Source organism: Sitophilus oryzae, unplaced genomic scaffold (genome assembly GCF_002938485.1).
Source record: "Sitophilus oryzae breed Bouriz unplaced genomic scaffold, Soryzae_2.0 scaffold_1717_pilon_pilon, whole genome shotgun sequence".
NCBI lineage: Eukaryota > Metazoa > Arthropoda > Insecta > Coleoptera > Curculionidae > Sitophilus > Sitophilus oryzae.
This window is the reverse complement of record NW_022146410.1, coordinates 406,453-430,132: the sequence shown is the minus strand read 5'-3', so window position 1 is coordinate 430,132 and position 23,680 is coordinate 406,453. Positions and strand designations below refer to the sequence as shown.

Genomic DNA, 23,680 nt, shown 5'->3' with positions numbered 1-23,680 from the left:
CTCTGAATCATCGGTTCGTGGTCGGAAACTCACGCACTGCGCTATGGAGACATGTTCGATTACTATTCAATACTTCAGAATTTAAAGAACTTATAAAAACATAGGATCTTCTTTCAATGCGCAGTAGGGAACTCAACGTTTACCGGCAGCCAGACGGGCCGCATGCTGTTCTAGAGAGCATAGTAAAAGATATATCAAACAGCCAGACGTCTTAAAATACTTGTTTTTCCGACGTTGCTAGCTCTCGTACTATTACTAATTCAGTCATTGGGGATTTTTGCTTGGAAAAAAGTCCGGAAGTTTTGCAACTTTGCAGGTTTATAGGTTTTGGGGTCCCTAACTAAAATCCATAAAATGCACATTTCCAGACTTGCCGCCGGCGCCGCCATCTTCCCAAGATGGCGCCCAAAATCGGTATTTTGTGAATATCTCGAAAACTATACGTTTTTCGCGAAAATTTGAGGAAAAAAAAATTATTCATAAATTAATGAGCGAATTAATGATACGCCACTGTTTCATGACAAAATTGAAGAAACTAAACTAAAACTAGTTTTAGTGAACCCTAATCGACATTTGATTTCGGAAAATCGACTATACATGATATATCATATTTTACGCAAAATTGTAAAATTTCCAGGGATTTTGTGCCTAAACGGTTGACTTTAGCAAAAATTCTCATAAAACCTTTTTATGTGAAATTTTATTCTCTCTAATTTTGCTGTCCTCAAATTTTCGCGAAAAACGCATAGTTTTCGAGATATTCATAAAATACCGATTTTGGCGCCGGCGGCAAGTCTGGAAATGTGCATTTTATGGATTTTAGTTAGGGACCCCAATACCTATAAACCTGCAAAGTTTTAAAACTTCCTGACTTTTTTCCAAGCAGGCCCCTTTTTTGATCCCAAATGACTGAACTATACGCTTTAAAATTAAATCTTAAATAACTTAAAAACGATTTATTTCAGTAATAGGAACATCTCTATCAAAAAGTAATGCATGTAAGTAATATTGAAAAACCTTGTCACTAGTTTTTTTTTACTAGTTTTCACTTTTTTTTAAAAAAGGGGGTTTCCATTTGAAAAAAATATGATTTATGATAATTTTTTAATCGCTGAATTCCATGACAGCTACGGCCAATATTATATGACATTCGAACAACTTAATTTTTGAAATAGATAGCCACATGTCTTCTCTTTTTGTCACAGTGGCTGGGTTAATCACTAAATTTGTCGTTTAGGTTATACAGATTTTTTGACAGGCAGTTTTTTCCTCCAAAAAATTTAAATATTTTTTCTCTCAAAAATGATTAATGTTAGTTATACAGAGTGTTTGATATCAAAATTCATAAAATTTTACAGAAAATCCAAGTATGTAATAAAAAGAGGGGTACCCATTTAAAATAAGAAAGCTACTGTCAACTTCCGGTATTCTCGGAAGCGCCGCCATATTGAAAATATTTTTAATCGATAGATATCGTTGTAAAACAGTAATGTGCAAAAAATCTCACTAGAAACTTCTACTGCACGCTTAGCCTGGGACACCCTGTATTACCCCCATAACAACATATAGTTTAGTAATTTTAATTAAGTTAGAATAACCGTTCAGTTCTCAACTTTCATGGTAACAACCTTGGATTAAACCTGCCCATGTGCAAGATCAAACCCGTAGGATTGTGCCTGATGAAGTAAAGAAACGGTCTGTCGAAACGTAGTCGTGGAACGTCGGGTATTCTCGCCTGTCTCGGTCGTTGGGACAATGGAAGAGCTAGAAGAGTGGGATCGTAGAATGGATCATGGAAAGCTCTTTGGTAGTCTCTTGGTTCTTGTTCTTCTAGGTCTGTAGGTACGTTCTGGAGATACCTGGCTCTCCTAAAAAAAATTAAATTAACTAATTTAAAGTATATAGATATTGTTACCAAGCAAGGAAGACAAGACTGTTTAATCCCATAAAACTTATTTTATGGCATATTATCATACGCATGTATTAGTATGAGAGCTAAAAACGTCGGAAAAACAAGTATTTTAAGACAAATGGCTCTTTGATATATTTTACTATGTTTGGAACAGCAGCCGGTCCGTCTGACTGCCGGTAAACGTTAGCTACTGCGCATTGAAAGAAGATCCTACATTTTATTAGTCCTTTAAATTTTAGTATTGAATATAAACGACCGGAGTCTCCATAGCAGCTCAGCACGTAGAGGTTCTGCCTATCAAGCGAGAAATCAGAGTTCTGAATCCGTCAGTGCAAACACTTTTTATTTTATTTTCGTTTATATTCTAATAGTAAAGTATTAAATATTTGTTTTTTTTTAATCATCAGAATTATTTAATACTTTACTATCAGAGTGTAAACGAAAATAAAATAAAAAAGTCTTTGCCCTGACCCGGATTCAAACTCTGAATCCTCGGTTCGTAGTCGAAAACTCTACGCAGTGCCCTATGGAAACATGTTCGATTTATATTCAATACTAGAATTTATAGGACTAAATTAAAAAAAAATATAGGATCTTCTTCCAATGCGCAGTAGTGAACGCAACGGGTATCGGCAGCCAGACGGGCCGCATGCTGTTCCAGAGAGCATAGTAAAAGATATATCAATGAGCTATTAAAGACCGCTGATTAAAAACGCTAATTTTTAATCAACGAACCGTGGTAAAATAGATTTGATCGTTTAATGTTTTTAGTGTCTTGTCCTGGCCGGTTAAAAGATACCCATATCGTATTTTTAATCATATATGATTTCTTTCAAATGTAACGAGGGTGGCTCATTAGCATATTTGGAAAAATATTTTTTTACGAATAATTTGGTACCACACACTTGGTATTTCGAGCCAAACTGTCATTATAAAACAAACATGTTACAATTTCAAATAAACCATATCCGAAAATGTCAAAAGATGGAATATGATATGTCATTCTATTGAGAGTGTCACTTTCTATCGAATAAAGTAAAAAATACCGAGGGTGCCATTTAAAAATCAAAAGTTGCAGTCATTTCCGGTGACACAGGGAGTGACCGAAAACAACTGAATACGGCAATCAATCCTCATTTAAGTCAAATACTAACATAGTAAATCTCGTTTTTTTATTAAAAAAAAAACAAAAAAGCTACAAGGGTGAGCCACTTTTGAGACGCGCCCGGTATAGATAAATAGAATAGAAATTAAAACATATCTTTTTAATAATTTTTACAGTGGAAAACGCACAACAATTTCAAATTTATGAACATTTTTTTCGGAAGAGTGCAAGAATGTTGCAAAAAAACTGTTTTTTTTCTACGTTTATACGATACGCAACTACGACAACAATTTTTAATCAAAGAGCCTTGGAAAAATATATTTTCGTGCCTTGTCGTGACCGGTTAAAAAATGCCCAAATCGTATTTTTAATGATATCGCAATTTTTTCAAATGGAACAATGATGGCTCATTAGCATAATTTGGAAAAGGTATTTTTTACGAATTATTTGGTACCACAGACTTGGTGTGTTTCGAGTCAAATTGTCGTTATGAACCGCATGTTACAATTTCAAATAAACCGTACCCGAAAATGTCAAAAGTTGACGTATGATATGTCATTTAATTCAAAGTGTAATTTTCTATCGAATAAAGTAAAAATTACCGAGGGTGCCATTTAAAAATCAAAAGTTGTAGTAATTTCCGGTGAAACAAGAAGTGACCGAAAGCAATTGAATACGTTAATCAATCCTAATTTATGTCATATACTAACATACCAAAGCTTGTTTTTAATCTGAGAAAATAAAAAAGTTATAGAATGCAATATTTTCAATTTCGCCCCATAAAGGCCATGAAAAAGTAACAAATATTCGCGAGAATTTATTTTTAGCAAACGCGGATATATCCGACTGGAGAACTAAAATAGAATACCCTATACATAGGCCTTTGATTCTGTCGAAGGTAATTTTGATAACATTCTATCGATATTCGTCATTCAGCATCCTTACCTAGCTTTCAAAGATGTTGCAGGATATATCTCCGAATGGTGCGACTCTCTGCGAATTTTTCTGTCCCCGCAAGTAGCAAAATTGTTGATTTGCAGAATGTCCGCTAGGTGGAGTTCGTTGGGAATGCCGTTCAGGCCTCTCAGATCCGCCTGTTCTGGATGGAACAACTCGTGTAGACCCATCTTCTTCAACGTTGAGGTGGCGTTGATGATCGATTTGTGGGAGAAACGAGGTATTTGACTTCCAAACCTGGTCGTGGGATCAGGGAACGTAGCAATCTGGACCATGCACCTGGAAGATAGAAGAGTTTGATATACAGGGTTGTTCACCACATACGACACGAGGGTATTATAGCTAAACGATTAGATTTTTACAAATTGTAAGTTTTGGGTTCGTTGAAGGATTATTAGAGCAAAAATTTAAAAGTAATTTTACAAGATACAGATACAAAATTGTACTAACTTAAACAGAGTGCCCAAAATTTTATATTAAATAATGGCTGTACTTAAACTGCCGTTAAACGGTAGCTTACTAAAAAATGCCGTTAATAGGTATGACGTCGTTGATGTGACGCACTTGACGCGCTTTATGAAATATAGGAATTTTATAAGGACTAACCAAGGCTACCCACCACACCAAATAACCAGCTTAACCAACGCAACTAACCTCGACACTGATAAAAAAAAATATAAAAGACAAATATAAATTAGTAAAAACCAACCAACCCCACCAAATAACCAACTAATCAATGAATTAACACCCTCCAAATAACCACGCTAACCAACCCGCCAAATAACTAAAACCAATCCAACCAAAAAGAGTGAAACCAATGAGAAAAAATAAGATCACGTTATAAGCAAAAAAAAATATAAAAAAGTCTTGGTCGGCGTGAGATTTGATCCACGGACCATGCGCTCACGAAGCGATAGCCTCAGCCACGGAGCCACAGGTGCTCTTGTAAAACGCTTATAGGCAGGCATTACTTTCCGCAGACATGAACGACGTCAGAATATTTATTAACGGTATTTTAGTAGACTACCGTTTTAACGGTGTTTAAGTACATCGTTAAATAATTACTAGCTTTTAACGGCAATAACTTAATTTAAGTGGAACACCCTATATATTTTACGAGAATCAGATGCACAATTTAATTGTCTATTAAATTGTATCACACCATTTTTTACCTATCTCCTAGTTTTCGTAGAAAATGCTTTTTCTTATAATTTAGACCTAATTGATCACTATACCCATGGAATATTGACATTTTAGATTATTTTTAAAGATGTAACAGATTTTCAAAGAGTACAGATACTAATATTGTCGATATAGTTCGCTTATTTCATTAAAAAAATTAAAAAAAACTGTTTAAATATTTTTTGTTAAAGAGGACCAATTAATATGATCCCAGTATTCAAAATACATTAATTGAGTCTTTACGTTGATTAATAATAATAGCTCCAAATACTAAAAAACTGAATTTTGTATGTGTATTAGACAGTGTTAAAAAGTAACACCTTATAAATTCTGTTTCATTTTTTGACGAATGCTTATTTTATAACAACAGAGACGTTCATTTTCCTAACTTATTATTATATTGATTTTTCAGCCAAATCCGCATTTATTTAGAATAATTTAACTAATTAATTAACTAATTTTTGGATGGAAATAATTGTGGTATATTTAATGGGTGTACTCTTTTACAAAGATTTAAATAGTTTTCTTTTTGTAAAAAAATGGGCTTGCAATATTATTATTTTTACCACCTGTACATTTTGTACATATTATGTTAAAAAATCTAAAATGTCAATGGGCAAAGCCATGGGTATAGTGATAAATGAGGACTAAATTAAAGAACAGCGACAGAATACAATTTCTAGATATATGTATGTATGTATACATGGTATGATTGTAGAAAGAAATTATCATGAAATTATGTTGATGTTAGGCAAATCTAGAAGGTATAACAAATTTCACTGAGCGAATAGTTTAATTAAGATACATATAATAAAGCAGGTAAATCTGCTTTATTTGTGCACTGCACAACATACCAGGTGCGTCTCAAAAATGGCTCACCCCTATAAGTATTTTTTCAGATAAAAATACGAGATTTGGTATGTTAGTATATGACATAAATTAGGATTGACTTTTAATTTTTAAAGGGCACACTCGGTATTTTGTTACCTTATTCGATAGAAAAATGACACTCTGAACTAACATATTATATGTCAACTTTTGACATTTTCGAATATGGTTTATTTGAAATTGCAATGCGATTCATAACGACAATTTGACTCGAAATACCAAGTGTGTGGTACCAAATTATTCGTAAAAATCCTTTTTCCAAATATGCTATGAGTCACCCTCGCTCTACTTGAAAAAATTGAGATATGATTAAAAATACGATTTAGGCATCTTTTAACCGGCCAGGACAAGACACGAATAACATTAGACTATCAATTCTTTTTTTCCAAGTCTCCTTGATTAAAAATTAGTGTTTTTAACACAGTCATGGCACTCTAGAATGAAATTTAAAATTCAAATTTGTTTTAAGCGAAAATGTCGAAAGTTGACATATGATATGTCATTATATTCAAAATGTAATTTTCTATTGAATAAAGTAAAAAAATGCCAAGGGTGCCATTTAAAAATCAAAATTTGTAGTAATTTCCGGTGAAACAGGAAGTGGCCGAAAAAAATTGAATACGTCCTATAAACCTAACCTCCCCCTCGGGGTCTTTCACCTTGACGTGGTGAGTGGGGCTCAGTAACCTTCAATGTCCAGGGAGCGATGCCGGCGGTAGCGTAGCTACTGGTAGGGCCACCCTTGCCGGTAAGGTCTCGAAGTGACGAAGGTGAAGCTAAGAAAGACCACAACGGTGCAGCGTCTGACCCAGAGTGGGCGGCTGCCAACAGCGTCTGATCCATAGTGGGCGGCTGAACTTACGCATCAGGAAAGCAACGGGAAACTACCTGATGTATGAGACCTTCCCAGGATTATCATTATGGCTGACGAATTAAAAAACGGCCCTGAGTACGGGCGCCCCTTAAATGGGGCAGGTGCGAAGAATCTCCCGTTCGGCCACAATTGACCTTAAATCCAAACTTAAGATAGGTACTTGGAACCTACGTAGTCTATACGAAGCGGGAAAAACCCATAACACAATACAGGAGATGAAAAAGACTCGATATCCCGATCCTAGGGGTTAGTGAAATGCGCTGGCCAAACTCCGTAAATGCAACATAGAAGAACATACTGTGTACTACTCAGGAGAGGACAGTAACTATCATATCAATGGTGTTGCTTTTATAGTTTCCAAACATGTCGAGAAGTGCGTTAAATCCGTGTGTTACGTTTCTGATAGGGTCATTATGTTACAACTGAACTCGAGACCTGTTGACATCAACCTTATTCAAGTATATGCACCAACCTCAGTCAGTGACGAGGAGGAAATTGAAAAATTCTACGATACCATCAAGAGCGTCACTGACAAAATCAAGAAGAAAGATATTACCATTATTATGGGAGACCTCAACGCCAAAGTTGGCCAAGGTAGAGAGGATAAGGTCGTAGGTGACTTTGGACTCGGTATACGTAATGAGAGAGGAGACCGATTTGTTGAATTCTGCAGGGATAATAATTTGTGTATTATGAACACCTTCTACAAACTCCCGAAGAGAAGGCTCTATACTTGGAAACATCCATCAGATAGTCCAGAGAAACCTGTCAGAAATCAGATTGACTATATCACCATCAATGAACGTTACCGAAACTCAGTACAGGCAGTCAAAACTTTTCCTGGAGCCGATGTCCCTTCAGATCATGTCCTCCTAGTAGCGAGGTTCAAGCTCAGATTAAAGAAAGTCGAAAGAAAACAACCGTCAAAAAAGTTAAATGTCGACTATATACGGGACAATCACGAGGTAATTATGAACACTCTGGAAAATAAGTGTGAGGAAAAAATACTTGACTGCAACATTGAAGACCACTGGAATAAGTTTAAAAATATAGTATCAGAAACAACATCTAATATACCTATAGCCCAACAGAAGAAACAGAATTGGATGAATGACGATATTCTGCACCTAATGGAGGAAAGAAGATCATTTAAAAATCAAGACCAACAAAAGTACCAACTTATTAATAAAGAAATTCGGAAGAAAATACGAGCGGCAAAAGAGGCATGGTTTGTGAATCAATGTAAGGAGGTTGAAGAGTTACAGAAGAGACATGATACCTTCAACTTACATAAGAGGGTTAAAGAGTTAACGGGTGTGAATACCAACAGAACTCATAACCTTGTTGACAAGGATGGTAATCTCATTGTAAATGACATTGATAAACTGAGAAGATGGAAAGAGTACATCGAAGAATTGTTTGATGACGAGAGAATAGAAAATGTGATACAACAATGTAATACAGGCCCTATGATAACAATGGGTGAACTAGAGAAGGCTATAAAAACAGCAAAAAATAGAAAGGCAACGGGTCCGGATGAAATACCATCGGAAATACTCAAATGTCTCGATATTAAAGGAAAACAGTCGCTACTATCGCTTTTTAACAAAATATACGAATCCGGAGTTATACCAACTGACTGGATCAAGTCAACATTCGTAATGATCCCCAAAAAGGGAAACTCTAGGAAGTGCTCTGATTACAGAACTATCAGTTTAATGAGCCACGTCCTAAAAATTTTCCTTCGAATTATACATTCAAGAGTATATGCCAAAATAGAGGAACAAATTAGCGAGACACAGTTCGGATTCCGCAACAATCTTGGAACTAGAGAAGCACTTTTTTGCATCCAAGTCCTTGTTCAAAGATGCAGAGATGTCGATCACCCTGTCTTTATGTGCTTTATTGATTTCGAAAAAGCATTTGACAGGGTAAAACATGATAAATTGGTTGCGATTTTACGGGAAGTGGGCATTGATGATAAGGATCTCCAAATAATTAGAAACCTTTATTGGAATCAGCAGGCAAGTGTTAAAATTGGCAAAAATACCTCGGAAACAATAGCAATCCGTAGAGGTGTGCGACAGGGATGCATTATGTCGCCACTACTTTTTAATCTTTACTCTGAATTCATCTTCAGGGAGGCGCTCGAGGAAATCGATGGCGGTGTCAAAGTGAATGGAGTTAATGTCAACAACTTAAAATATGCTGACGATACCGTTTTGTTAGCCAGTAGTCCGGAAGAACTGCAGTTGCTGTTGGATAGAGTTACAAGTACATGCGATGAGTATGGGTTAAAACTTAACACTCAAAAGACTAAGCTTATGACCGTTAGTAAACATCCTATAAATCCGATACCAATAACAGCTTATGGAGTCGACCTTGAGCAAGTTGATAATATCACCTACTTGGGCTCTAACATTAATAACGATTGGGATATGAGCAAGGAAATCAAGCAACGTATAGAGAAAGCTAGATCGGTATTCTATCGGATGAAGAAAGTGTTATGTAGTCGAAATATTAACATAGAACTAAAGTTAAGACTTACAAGATGCTACATATTTTCCACTTTACTTTATGGGGCGGAAAGTTGGACACTCACAGAGACATTGCTAAAGAAACTCCAGGCTTTTGAAATGTGGGTGTATAGGAGATTGTTGCGGATAAGTTGGGTTGACAAGGTTCGTAATGAGGAAGTTTTGAGTCGCTTGTCCAAACAACCCGAAATAAATAAAAACATCAAGATCCGGAAGTTAGAATATTTTGCGCACGTTATTCGACACCCTGAACGATACAACGTCCTCCATTTGATTATGCAAGGTAAAATAGAGGGTAAGAGAGGACCTGGTCGTAGACGCACATCGTGGCTTCGAAATTTGCGGGATTGGTTCCAAAAATCAAGTGCAGCACTCTTTAGGGCTGCTGCCAACAAAATTATAATAGCCAATATGATAGCCAACGTTCGTTGAGACAGTGTTGCGTTTCTCGTCAGAGTCGTCAGGAAACGACCGTTACGACAGAGACAACCTATCTATCGCTCGTGTCGCACTCGTAATAACCTAAAACAATAACAAGACATTGTCTGACCGCGTGTTCCAGCTATTTATGAATGAGATGCTCAGTCTATATTTTATTTTAAGTCTAAGGGTGAGCCACTTTTGAGACCCACCCGGTATATTTTTTCAATATCTAATTAATTATTTATCAAATTAAGAAATCACAATAGATATTGATAATTTAAAATTAATGAAACGTGTAAAAATACATTTATGGAAACATTGGAATGAATATTTAGATTTTATTTTTCAATTATATTAGTTCTTTTTACTTCATACATAAATTAATTTTAAAAAGAATTATATTGGTTTATATCAAATAATATCAAATAATAATAAAATAGATAATGGAAAATAAGTCAATAAGTGAAAGGTCCAACTATAAGGCAGTACTAAATTATTGAAATAATGATGCTCAAATACCAGGTTTCCCCATTGTGTCTCGTGTCAAATTGAACGGGTCAGGTACCAAGAGTTATTTATGTCAAAGTATTCGACAGTCGGCAAGTCAGAGTTAACCGAAATATTCAGAATTGTTTATAGCCTAGGCACTACAAGTATAAATTAAATTCTATAATATTTATTGTCCATTTGATAATGAATAAAAAAATGTAAAACGAAATTCTGAAAAAAATAATTTAAAAATAAAGGAATAAATAAGGGGAAAATAAATAAGAACATTTTTTGTCTTAATATATTTTGTTCTAGTTGGTCGATTTTGATGAATTTTTAAGGAATTTGTAGATAAATTATTTGACATTTTAGTATCTTTTTCTAAATTAAAACTTAAAGTTGTCATCTGTCAATTATACGAGCGAAAAAAAATGTAGATATTTTGATGAAAGTATAAAATACCAGCTATTTAGACAGCAAGGAACTTAAAAATCATTTTGTCATCTAGGTACATTCTTTCTAAATAGTTTGTTTTTTGGTTCATCTCAATAGCTTTATATTTATTGGAGATATTCGGTTTTGAAGAAGACACTAACTTTTTTTCGTAAATCTTACATTAAATCTAGATATGCCTTTACATTTGGTCCTAGTCAATAGACCTAATAAGTTGTGATCCCGAAGCAGACCTTTTAGACATAAGATTTGTTTCATTTAGTCTTCTTCTTACAGTCCGTTCACTTACATGTACAGGGTGGGTCAAATTCGACGCTTTTAAATGGAAACACTCTTTTTTATAGGAGATAGACAAAAACTAATATCGGTATCTGTAGCTCAATTTTCATCAAAAACATATTGGTGAAAACCGCACATCAATATCTGTTACCGTTTCGGAGTTACGGGGTGTTTTTCAAAAATATGCATTTTTAAAAAATCGCTGTAACTTTTTTGCTATGGAAAATTTTGTATTTCTAAGAAAACATTTCCAAAGCACCTTTTTACGTAGAATTTAATGGTTTAAGTATAATTTTTTTAAAATTAATAATTTAAGAGTTATCAACAGAAAAATTGATTTTTTATTTGGGACACCCTCTATATTTTTAATTAACTGTAAAGAATTTAAAATTACCTTTCCAAAAATATAGCACACCTGATATTTTGTTATAATCCCCTTCGAAATACAGAATTTTTAAAAGTTCGCCACTTTTAACTAGTAGGCTTTGGATCCCTTATTGCTGTTATGCCCTTAATGGAACTCGAAAACATATTTTTCCAGCATGACGACGCACCGCCTCTGAATGCTGAAGTTATCAGCAAATTTTTGTAGCCAATTTCAAGAATAATTGAATAGCTAATCAAGATCCCAGCCGTTGGTCGTCGAGGCCCCCTGACTTAGTGCCCATGGATCTAATCCTATGGATATATTTGCTGAAGAATAAAGGTTCCTTATTCCGTATAATCTAGACAAAAATTAGAATTACTTAGCAGTTATGGGAGGGTACCTTTCACCCCCACTGAGTTAATGAATTCCGCGAGAAATGTTCAAAAACTGCCCCGTCTGTCCATAACAGAAGACGGTTGATATGTCGAACACCTGTAGCAAAATCTCATGTCTTGGTTTGTTATTTATTTTTATTGTTATTAGATATAGTTTAAATGTGTTGATGTTGGTTAAATATATTTTAAATTGTTATAAAATTCTTCATCTCTCATAACAAATATTATTTTCGTTTTAATTGATGCTCACAGCTTGAATTTTTTGTCAATTTTTTGAAATCATAGCCGGTGCCGTTCAAAGCCTACTTATTTAAAGCGGGCAAATTTTTATATACTCTATATCTCGAAGAGGAATCGAGTAAAATATCAAGTGTATTATATTTTTGGAAAGGTAATTTTAAATTCTTTTCAACAAACTAAAAATATACAGGGTGTCCCATATAAAAAATCAAATTTTCTGTTGATAATTCTTAAATTATTCCTTTTACAAAAATTACACTTAAACCATTAAATTCTACGTAAAAAGGTGCTTTGGAAATGTTTTCATAAAAATACAACATATTCCATAGCAAAAAAGTTACAGCGATTTATTAAAAATGCATATTTTTGAAATACACCCCGTAACTCCGAAACGGTAACAGATATCGATATGCGTTTTTCACCATCATGTTTTTGACAAAAATTGAGCTCCAGACACCGATATTAGTTTTTGTCTATCTCCTACAGAAAAGAGTGTTTCCATTTAAAAGCGTCGAATTTGACCCACCCTGTACATTTCTTAGGTATAATTCATTATAAATTTGAAAAGCTGGCAAACGGCGGTTTCTTAGCGATAAACTTACAAATAAGTCAATCGTCTCAATTCGAAGTTATCATACGAAGGTTCCTGGACGTCTAGCATATGAACTTATCTCAAGCAACTGCACTGTACTTCGGGCATACCTAAATCTGTTAGTAGCATAATTTTGATCTGTATCATCTTCAATTAAAGCAACTATAGCGGATACTACTTCTGGACTTAAAACCATTTCTCCTAGAGTAGCTGCCCAACAGCCAATAGACAATAATAATATAATTCTTCAATAATAATGACATTACATAAATCATAGATACTATTTCATAGGTTGACTGGGTCCAAAAGCAAAGGCATGGTTTTAATGAAAAAAATACGAAAAAATGTTAGTGTTTCATCAAAAGCGAATATCTCCAAAAAAATAAAGCTGTTGAGAGGAAAAAATAAATTATCGAAAAAAGATGCACTTAGATTATAAATGATTTTCAAATTCCTTGCTCTTTAACATAATCTACAGGGTGTTCCATACTTTCGCTAAAAATAACAACATTTTGTTGATATTCCCTCGTATAATTGACAAATGGGAACTTTATTTTTAATTTAGAAGAAGATAAATAATTTAGAAAGATATACTAAGTAAAGTCAATAATTTAGCTACAAATTTCTTAAAAGATCATCAAAATCTAGTAAGTTATTCTGATTCTGACTAATAAGTAGAATAAACTAAAATTTAAATTTTAATCTACAATGACGGTTGTTAACTTTAAATTATTTTTTTTATCTAATTTAAAGTTAACAACTGACATTGTAGAGTAACCAAAGTTCGTTAAATTATTACTTCTTTGTTAAATTAAACACATTAAAATAACACTGCTGGGTTAGAGTAATTTCATTTCTCCAAAAAACATTCTTTATGGGTATTTCGCCACAGAGAAAATCTACAAAATAAAATAGTTATTTTTTGTAAACACTTCTGGCGTTAAACCTAAAGGGCACTGTTTGTCAGAAGTTTTGTTTACAGTTATACAAATTTGCCTAACAAAGAAAAAAACGCTTAACGTTTCGGAAAGTCTATCTCTTTCCGTCGTCGGAAGCAAAAAAAATACAAAGAATAAAGAAAAAAACTATTTAAAATATTTAAATTCAAACTATTATGAGAACACCTTAGTTTTTTTTAAAGCAGATACGTCTACAAGAAACCATTGACGTTCTGTTAAAATGACATTATATCAAGTTAAACTTCAAAATTAACAAGTACTACCAGGTACTACCTGATAACAATTACTTTATAAGGTAAAACCAAGAAAACCCAAACTTTCTGTATAATTATTTTTAATTTTTAAGTATGTTATGTTTATTTATGTTATGTTCTTTAAAATCAAAGTTGCGATTGCCATTAGAGATGGGAATTCTAGTTCCTTGGGAGGAACTAGTTCCTTAGTTCTAGTTCCTCCAGAGGAATAGTTCCTTGAACTAGGTCTTTAGTTTACAATAATTTCCGACTAACATTGACATCCCCCTTGCATGCTAATGCGTTTCGTTGTCAGTCAGAACTATTCACAGTATGATCTGTATAATTTTTATAATGTACGGAGATATAAGGAGACGTGTAATTGTGTATGTTAAAAACATATAATTTTAATGCAGATAAAAAAATAAAAAAAAACTCAAATCAGAATTTAAAAAACTATATCACAAATCAATTGGAGCAAATATTACAAAAATTTTACGAAAAATTGCATTTTTCCTCACTTCAAGCTTTTTGTTTTTGTCTAAAAATTCGGAATATCTACTTCGTTTTATAAGATATTTCTAAATTTTAGGGACCTAAATTGAAACATTCCCATAAAATATTTAAAAAACAAACTAAAAATCAAAAACAGTATCCACGACAATTTTCTGTGGTAATTACGCTGCGCTGGCTGTGGCAATAGACAAGGCCGAATCCACCGTCGTCGCCTTGTATTATATCTCGGATCTGCCGACTGAATAGATTCCCGTGAACTAGTTAATAGTTCCTCTATGTCCGGATCCGATAACATACGGCTGGCACTCCCCACGCCTGCCTAGCATCAATCGCGCTAGCTGATCCATACGTAAACTAGTCTTTTATTAAGTTCCTCTAGTTCCTTTAGGTCCGGATCCGATAACATACGGCATACGGCTGGCCCTCCTTACCCCCACTCCTGCCTAGCATCGATCGCGCTGACCCGATCCGTTCGTACGTAAACTAGTCTTTTATTTTTTAGTTTAGTTCCTCTAGGTTCGGATCTGATGGCGTATGGCTGGCACTCCCCACTCCTGCCTACCATCGGGCTACGCGCGCTAGCCGATCCATCGCCGTCGCATATTATTCTATATCGGTCACAATCTCGATCCCGGAATAGGTCCTGAGGAACTAGTTCTTTGAAAAACCAGGAACTAGTTCCTTTCATTCCGGGGTCGGAATAGTTCATTGGAACTAGTTCGTTCACGAACTACACACCTCTAATTGCCATACATTACTAACATCTACAGATGCATGAGCAATACATTTAAAAATAACTATTTTATTTTGTACATTTTCTTGCAGTGGGGAAATACCCATACAGGATTTTTTGGAGAGATGAATCCGCCATATAGGTATAGACATTTTTTTTAATACACTCTATCGTTCTCTAAAAAAATCATTTAACATACTTGTCGTTTGTCAATTACTGTCAATATTTTACATGTACTACTGGCGAAATATCCAACCTAAATGTGTCTAAATGGTATTATGACAATAGATGGTTATTTTCTTTTATCTATGATTATGACGGCATTAAATTTTTTGAAGTATGACTAATTCGACAAACTTAATTTTGATAATATTAATATATCGACTATTTAAAAATTTTTATCTAGCAAAATGACCAAATGATTGGAATTATTCTACAAAAAGGGTTTTAAATTTTAATACACTAAAACTTGTTACCGATAAACATAATAATTACACAAAAATTAAGTTATTCTGATTGGAACTAATAAGTAGAAACTAACTTTAAACAAAAATTTAAATTTTAATCTACAAAATGTCGGTTGTTAACTTTAAATTTGTTTTTTGATCTAATTTAAAGTTAACAACTGACATTGTAGAGTAACCAAAATTCGTTAAATTATTACTTCTTTGTTAAATTAAACGCATTAAAATAATAATGCTGGTTTAGAGTTTAGAGCAATTTCATATGCTCTATTTGATTGGCTCTGCTACTTTTAGGGTGTAAAATATAAATCAGAATAATAGAAATTTAAGGATTAATAGTGTTACCTTTTTTAAAGGAACTCTCTACTAGTCTTTTCTCCAATCTGGATAATCCATCTCCAGGTGCAGATATTCCTTGCTGACCGGGTATAACAAAGATAGTACTTATTGTTTGTTCAGTGCTTCCCAGTGAAACCGCAGTGGCATCAAGACTGGGTTCGTATCCAGCCAAAAAACCCGACCTGTACACCACCGCCGGGATGGGAATCAGTCTTCTTTGCCTGATCGATGGTAAAACGACAAAATGAAGCTCACCATCGCGACCTTCGTACGAAGATTGGGAACAATCAGTCTGAAATACAATTAAGAATGTACAGGGTGTCCCATTTTTGTTGAAATCTCTTTGAGGTATCTCTGTTATTAGTGAAGGTAGAAGGGTGCAGTTTGCACAAACCTGTCCCACTTTTTTGCCAAACGAAAGATGCTGTAAACAAAATTTTCATAACCTTCTTCGTTTCTGAGCTACAGGGTATTTTCGAAAATTTTGCAATTAGGGACAACCCACGTATCTCCGTTATTATGGATGATATCGAGAAGGTGAAAACTATTTATTGTAAACCTTCTTACGTAGAATACAGTGGCGTAATCTATTTTTATACGAAAAAATATTTTTGAAAATATGTGTTTGTTCCATTTTAGAAAACCTAATTTTAGTTTATATTTTCAAAAATATTTTTTTTGGTAGAAAAATGAAAAATAGACTACGCCACTGTATTCTGCGTAAAAAGTTCTACAAGAATCAGTTTTCACCTTTTCGATATCTTTCACAATAACGGAGATACGGAGGCTGTCCTAAATTGCAAAATTTTCGAAAATACCCTGTAGCTCAGAAACGAATAGTGCTATGAAAATTTTGTTGACAGCATCTTCCGTTTGAGAAAAAAGTGGGACAGGTTTGTGCAAACCGCATCATCCTATCTTTGCTAATAACGGAGATACCGTATGATTTCAACTAAAATGGAACACTCTGTACTTTTCAAAGCAGGTTATAAGTTAAAGGCATGTCAAACACCAACAAGTTTTATTTTGTGCTTACCTCAAAAATATTAACGCTAACCCCACTTAAAGGCGGCCTAACCGTTATAGAGCTATCTCTCAAATATTCAGGATACTTTCCATTCGTTTCCTTCTTTACCAAAAGATTCGTTCTTCTCCTTATTACGTCTCCAATCTCTTTGTAGCTCACTTCTTCGACATACCCATCGTAGAACGCCTTCACTCTATTCTTGTAAAAATCTAAAAGTCTTCCTTTACTTTTATCACTGAACAACTCTCTTATAATAGTAGCAGTAGCCACACCAGAATACCCATCGGTGCTGATAAGAGATTCAGACACGTTTTTGAAGATAAGATGAGGATTGAACGTCACCATATCGTCTAACTTCAGTATTTCGTTCATTTCTTCCGAGGTTGCACCTTTAGCACCCAAAAACACCATCGCCAGCATAGAAGTAGCCGCAAATGGACTGACAAAGACGCTTCTTGCTGAACTCAGCCCTGAGGTAACAGTTCTCCAAAAACCAAACGCCAACTCGTTACAAAGTTGCACAAACTGGAAGACGTCATTGTCTAAGTTGGCTGTACTTTCATCAAGGCCAAACCCTTGCATTGGTTTTGGTACTAAATCTATCGGAGCAGGTGGATCTATGGCATCTGCGTAAGATATAGTTGAAGATGGAAGGTTTTGGTTGTTTTCACGATGTGGTTTGACTGTGGACACTAAAGTCCAGGTGTGATTTTGAGGTGGAGTAACTACAGGACTTGTTGAAATAGTTGTACCAGATGTAGATGGTGAAATAGTTTTATTAGCTACCACTTTTCCGTTATCAGTAACAAAAGTACTGTTTTCATTAATAGTAATAACTATTGATGGCTTTATAGGTTTTCTAGTCAATGATACACGTTGTGTAGTAGTGATAGGTGACTTAGACGATTCAGTACTACTTACTCTATCATTTTCCTGTCTTTTTATAGTACTACTGAAAGGTACGAATATTTCTTCAAAAGCTGTGGTACTTTCCACATCAAACTCCGTCGTTGTACTTTGTTCATCAATCGTGGGAGTTGTATTTACAAAAGTAACTTGAGCTTCAGATTCTTTTGTACTTTCGGTGTTATTTGAAGTTACATGTAAGGTATGATTGAAGTATAAAGACATATTTTTCATTTCTTCTGCAATAAGTTTCTCTTCCAAACTTAAGTCTGCTTTTGCTGGTTTGGACCTGTTCTTCGTAGAATCATAACTGATTATTGTTATATTAATTAAATGAGGTAACTGTCTCTCTGTTGTTGTTGTTGTTGTTGTTGTAGTCGTAGTACTAGGAACTTTGGTTTTAATATAATAAATAGCACTTTCTTCGGATGTTTCGTTTTCATTAGATTGGGAATTTTTTTCGCTTGATGAATTAATTTTCTCTGTAGATATAGACACAGGTGTTGTAGATGAGCTAATAGATTCAATTTGTCTGGTAGTAATTTCTTCCCTGGGTCTATCTGTAGCAAGTATCGTGGTAATTGTTGGACTGTATATCTGTGACAACAAAGCACCAACCGATTCACTCAACTTCTCATTACTTAATGTTTCACTTTCAGCAGTAAAAGTATTTTCTGTTGTAGAAGTTATATCTGCCTCAGATTCTGTTCCTTTTTCTCCTATCAATATTGAACCTACCGTAGCAGTATTTTGAATATTTTCTTCCATATTCTTTTGAGCAGAATTTTCAATAATTTGTTGTACCTTTTCTTCTTGCAGAGGCTGATTTATAGGCTCCTCAAAACTATCAACAGCTTGTGACAGTATTTGTTCAATGCTTTGTATTATTGTAGCATCAGTTGTCGGTGGATATACGAGGGAATCGTGAAGAGTTGTTGTTTCAATTACATTATTATCCGTCACCTCCTCAGTTGAGTTATTATCTCCAATGCCGATCTCTAAATATTTATCTATATTTTCAACTTTTGGAGATGTCAACTCAGTATTTATCTCATAGATGTTTGTGGTCAATAAAAGTTGATCCAATAATTCAGATGCGGATAGTTTCTGATCATTACTCAGTGACTGCAATAACGAAGGAATTTTAGTTGTAGATACAACATTTTTATTACTCGTACTTGAGGTGCTAGACTCGTTAATAAATTCAGGAGATTCAAATTTATTTAAAGCTGAAGTCGTACTATCTTTTAACGTAGTAGCTTCACTTTTTAAGTCAGCTGGAATACTAGATGAAGAAACCAAATTAGGAGTTGTGCTCTTTTCTATTGAATAAATCGGTGTGCTAGTGTTTGGAGGAGCTTGATTTGATATACCGGATAGCGTAGAACTATTATTGGGCCGTTGTGTAGCTTTAGTAATAATTATAGCCAAAGTAGATGGTCTGCTGGGAGTAGTCGATTGGGATTTGGAAGCTGTTGAAGGTGAAGTACTCTGCATCACATTGCTTATAGTTGTAGATATATTTAACTGTGGCTTTACTGTTAGTTTTGAAACAGTGGATGTCATTAAAGATGGTGTTTTAGATGCTATTGATATAGTTGATGATGGTAACAATGATATTGTACTTGAATCTTGACTTGAATGTGTAGGCATGGAGGTAATTGGTTTCTTAGTAGTTTTTTCAGTAACTACAGGTTTCATTGTTGTTGTCGGTGTTGCCTTTTGAGAAGCCGCTTGATTAAAGGTACCAGCAAACTTTGTAGAACTAAATATTCCTAATGGCCTTGTAGGTCTGAAAGTTGTCGGAGTTATAGATGACGTTTTGATTTTAGAATTAGTAGTACTGGCTAACATATGACTAGTACTGCTGTTTGGTATTGGAGTAGGTCTAAAAGTACTTTCACTTTGAGGTCTTGTACTTGATATCTGGTTTGTTGATTGAGTTTTTAAGTCATCCGCTAAAGGATTACTAGGAGACTTAGTGCTAGAAAGCATCTCGATTGTAGTTTTATACATTGCTGGCTCAGAATTATTGTTGAACTGATTGGTAATGTTTGATGTAAATGTGGATGGTGTTGTTCGAATCAAAGACGGTAATGTGTTGGTTACTTGAACAGCTTCTCTTGTAGGAGTTACATCAGGTTGCATTAAGTGAGCTGTTGTTATTGATGGTTTTTCCGTAGATTGTTCACTGTTAGAAAATATTTCGACGTTCAACATTGCCTCGGTGCTTGTCGGTAATTTTTGACCCAACACTGACTGGCTGCTATAGTAAACTGGTTTAGAGATAAAAGTGGTGCTTTGAGTCGAAATACTGCTACTCTGAGTTGGTCGCGTGGTTGAGCTACTTTGAAGTCCCAGAGTCGTAAGAGTTTCTCCGTTTGGTTCCACCATAATTGTATCTGGAGTAACATGTGTTAGGGGCTTTTCTGGCTTAATATCTTCACCAGAATTTCCAAATACCGCCGGCAAAATCATACTCCAAGAATCGCTTACGTCAGGAGTGTCAAAAATAGGTTTGGATATGGGGTCTCTAAGAATCTCCATTTCTTCTTTTAACACATTTTGGACGTTATTAACCACGTCGGTTACACGTTTCTCTGGAACGAAGCCCTGTGAAGTAAATGCGTCTAAATCAAACGCATCACTGTCTCCGGTAGCTATAATGCTCTTGATTTCGTCTAATGACATGAGTCGTTTTACTAAGTCACCATTGTCATCGAATGTGTAGAATTCGTATCGATCTGGATGAAGGAGCTCGATGGGACTAGCCAGTTCTGAAGGATTGGCTGGTTTGGAATGAGGTTTTCCTATTGCGTCGGTATATACTGTCTTCTTGCCATTTCCACTATCCATGACAACGGAGACTGAAGTGACAACACTGTAAGGAAAAAATAAAATTAGAATTTTTTTAAATAGCATGTTAAAACATTAAAATGTAAAATTAAATAAAGTTATTAAACTGCTTTAAGTAACATAATAATGAATCCCATATAGAGAGATCATTCCCATAGAGATTAAAAAAATATACTATAAGAATGTTCTGGTAATTATATAAGGTGATGGTATGTTAGATGTTTATGGAGAACTGGCGATATAATTTTTTAAATATTTGGATTTTTTACATAAAAGCACTTGCTCCATCTTTCTAAAATATTTTCAGCATTACAGAGTTGCCGCATCATTTGAAAAGTGGTAGCATCTTTCTTATTTTAAATAGAGCACCCAATATATTTTTACAGTTTTGGAAACTACTTTTATATCTCATAATTTTTCTATTATACTAACCTATAACAATCTCTAATAGTGAAGGTGCAAGATAATTTATGTCTTAAAATGGAAATATAGGTTAGGGATTAAAAGAAAAAAGAAATACAAAAAAGAAAAGATTTATTTAAACCTTACTGTAAACTGTATAATTATACAATATGAACAACAGCGGTAAAGCACTACGTGACACAGAATTTTATAACGGAGATTGAAGAAACAAGTTCCTTTTTACAGAAAATTATTAAAATATCGTGGTTTTTACATAATCCAGCCGAAACATTATTAGGCAGTAATTAAGCAGTTCTCAAGCCTAACGGTCTCCAATAACACGATTCATTAAAACTAGAAAGGAAAAAATTGTAATAATCGTGCATAATATTTCAACAAATGCCAGTACCTTATTGTTTTACGGTTTAGATTATATTAGTATTAGAATAAGCTTTGTGTGCAAACCTGTCATTGTTTTGCCGGGATATGTGAGAACTTCTATATAAAAATGAATATAAACTAAATAATAATAGTTATTTTGCTTTATAATATAATTTATTCTTCTAGTCCAACGTAGTAGAAAATTTAAAAAGTGCTAAGCTAAATTTAGAACCAAAATTTTTGTATTGTAGTATATAATGTATCTTTTCTGGAAGAACTTTCAAAAACCATTTATCAAAATTAAATTTTTTAATAGAGGTGTAAAATTTTTGAATATTTTTTTTAATAAAGGATGGAATTATTAGAACTCTATATGAAATCTAAGAATCCATTTCAAAGAAAATCATGAATTTAAGAAATTAGTTTCAGCAAACTGGGTATCCCACGTATTTAGATATTGCTTCTATCAAGAAAAAAAAGAACTATAAAAAAATTGACATAAAAATAGCATCTAAGCTAAGAAACATGAATAAAAAGCGTTGCTCTAGATCCATAACCAGGTTCGGACTAGCCATATGGTCTGGGTGCCCTGGGTGGCGTTTGCCAGCCGGGCCGCGTATTATTTCTATAAATACACTTTATAAAGTTTTAAGCAGCAATATTTATAATATACGAAATTTAATTATTTAGTTTTCTGATAGACGGAAATAAATTGTCTGATTATTTGAAACAGTTTTACACGTAAATCTTAAATAAGAAAGGATTTATTTACTTATAGGAACATGTATAATAAAAAAGTAATGAATTGAAGAACATTTTACTGGTAAAATAAAAAGTGGGTTTTCATTAAAAAAAATAATTTATGGTAATTTTTTAATCGCTCAATTCAGCCTCGGCTACAGCCAATATTACATGACATTCAAACATTTTAATTTTTGAAATAGATAGCCACATGTCTTCTCTTTATGACACAATGGCTTTGGTAATCACTAAATTTGACGTTTAGGAGCCTATAGAATTTTTTTTGCCAGACAGTTTTTTTGCCTCCAAAAATATTAAATATTTTCTTTTTCAAAAACGGTTAATGTTCAAAATTCATAAAATTTTGCTCAGAATTTAAGTATGTAATAAAAAATAGGGATACCCATTTAAAATAAAAAAGTTGCTGTCAACTTCCGGTATTTCCGCCGGTAAGTTCCGCCATATTGAAAATATTTTTAATCAATAGATGTCGTTGTGGAACAATGACAAGCCAAAAATCTCAGATCTAGATGTTGTAGTTATCTAGAAACTTCTAATACACGCTCAGCCTGGGACACTGTGTATATTTGCTTGGAACAGAACTATCGAGCACAGCCGTACCATCCTTTTCTCGAAGGTATTAGCGGCACTTTTGACCACCCCGTAACTTGGTTGTGGATAAAGCAAGAATATTAATTTTAACTAAACCTGAGAAAATACCTACTATAGCTGACTAGATTACCAAAAAATCTATATAGTAATTATACCTCATAGTTTATGAATTATCGCTTGTCAAATTTCTTTAATTTCGACATTGACTCACTGACACATCATCAAAATTCTAAGCATTGCCTGGAAACTTATATGGTAAAATTTTGATAAAATAATTTAGTACACACTAAAAACACGGTATGTCGCTAGTGGTAGGAAAAATAATTTTTAGAGGTTACTAGTTTGTTTGGTTGCCTGTGATATGCATATATAGGGTGTTTCCTAATTAATCTAAAAAATAAAAAATCGTTAGAAAACGAATTAAGGCGGCCTCTTAATTGATGAACAAGAAAAACTCCAAAGATCAATTTTGTTGAAAAAGGATGGCCAGTCAAGAAAAAAATATATTTTCTTTAAAAAGCGGTGGTGTACCATTTATATTAAGCAAAAAAATCGATTTTTTTAAATTTTAACACCCTGTAGATCAGAAAGCAAGTACTTTAGACCTAATGGTTATATAAAAAATTGTTTTAAGAACACATACATGAGGAATCACACCATAACTTTAGACTAATCTGAAAACACCCTGTATATTGTCAACTTGACAATGACTGCTGATAACATCAAAAATACCTTTCAGTGAAAAAGCCTGATTTTCGCAGGAAAAAATTTGATTTTTTATTGAATTTGGGCCTTCGTTTGCAAATACTCATTTGTTT

General features: G+C 34.0%; 1 protein-coding gene across 1 annotated transcript in view; it reads right to left on the bottom strand.

The window, feature by feature from the left end:
- Positions 1–1,499: 1,499 nt before the first annotated feature.
- LOC115881363 (uncharacterized threonine-rich GPI-anchored glycoprotein PJ4664.02-like) overlaps positions 1,500–23,680 on the bottom strand; it is a 54,279-nt gene continuing 32,098 nt past the window's right edge. The window contains 5 exon segments of the mRNA XM_030898813.1: positions 1,500–1,868; positions 3,963–4,203; positions 4,206–4,253; positions 15,944–16,229; positions 16,974–20,751. Coding sequence (XP_030754673.1) covers positions 1,616–1,868; positions 3,963–4,203; positions 4,206–4,253; positions 15,944–16,229; positions 16,974–20,751 — 4,606 coding nt within the window. The 3' untranslated portion in view covers positions 1,500–1,615.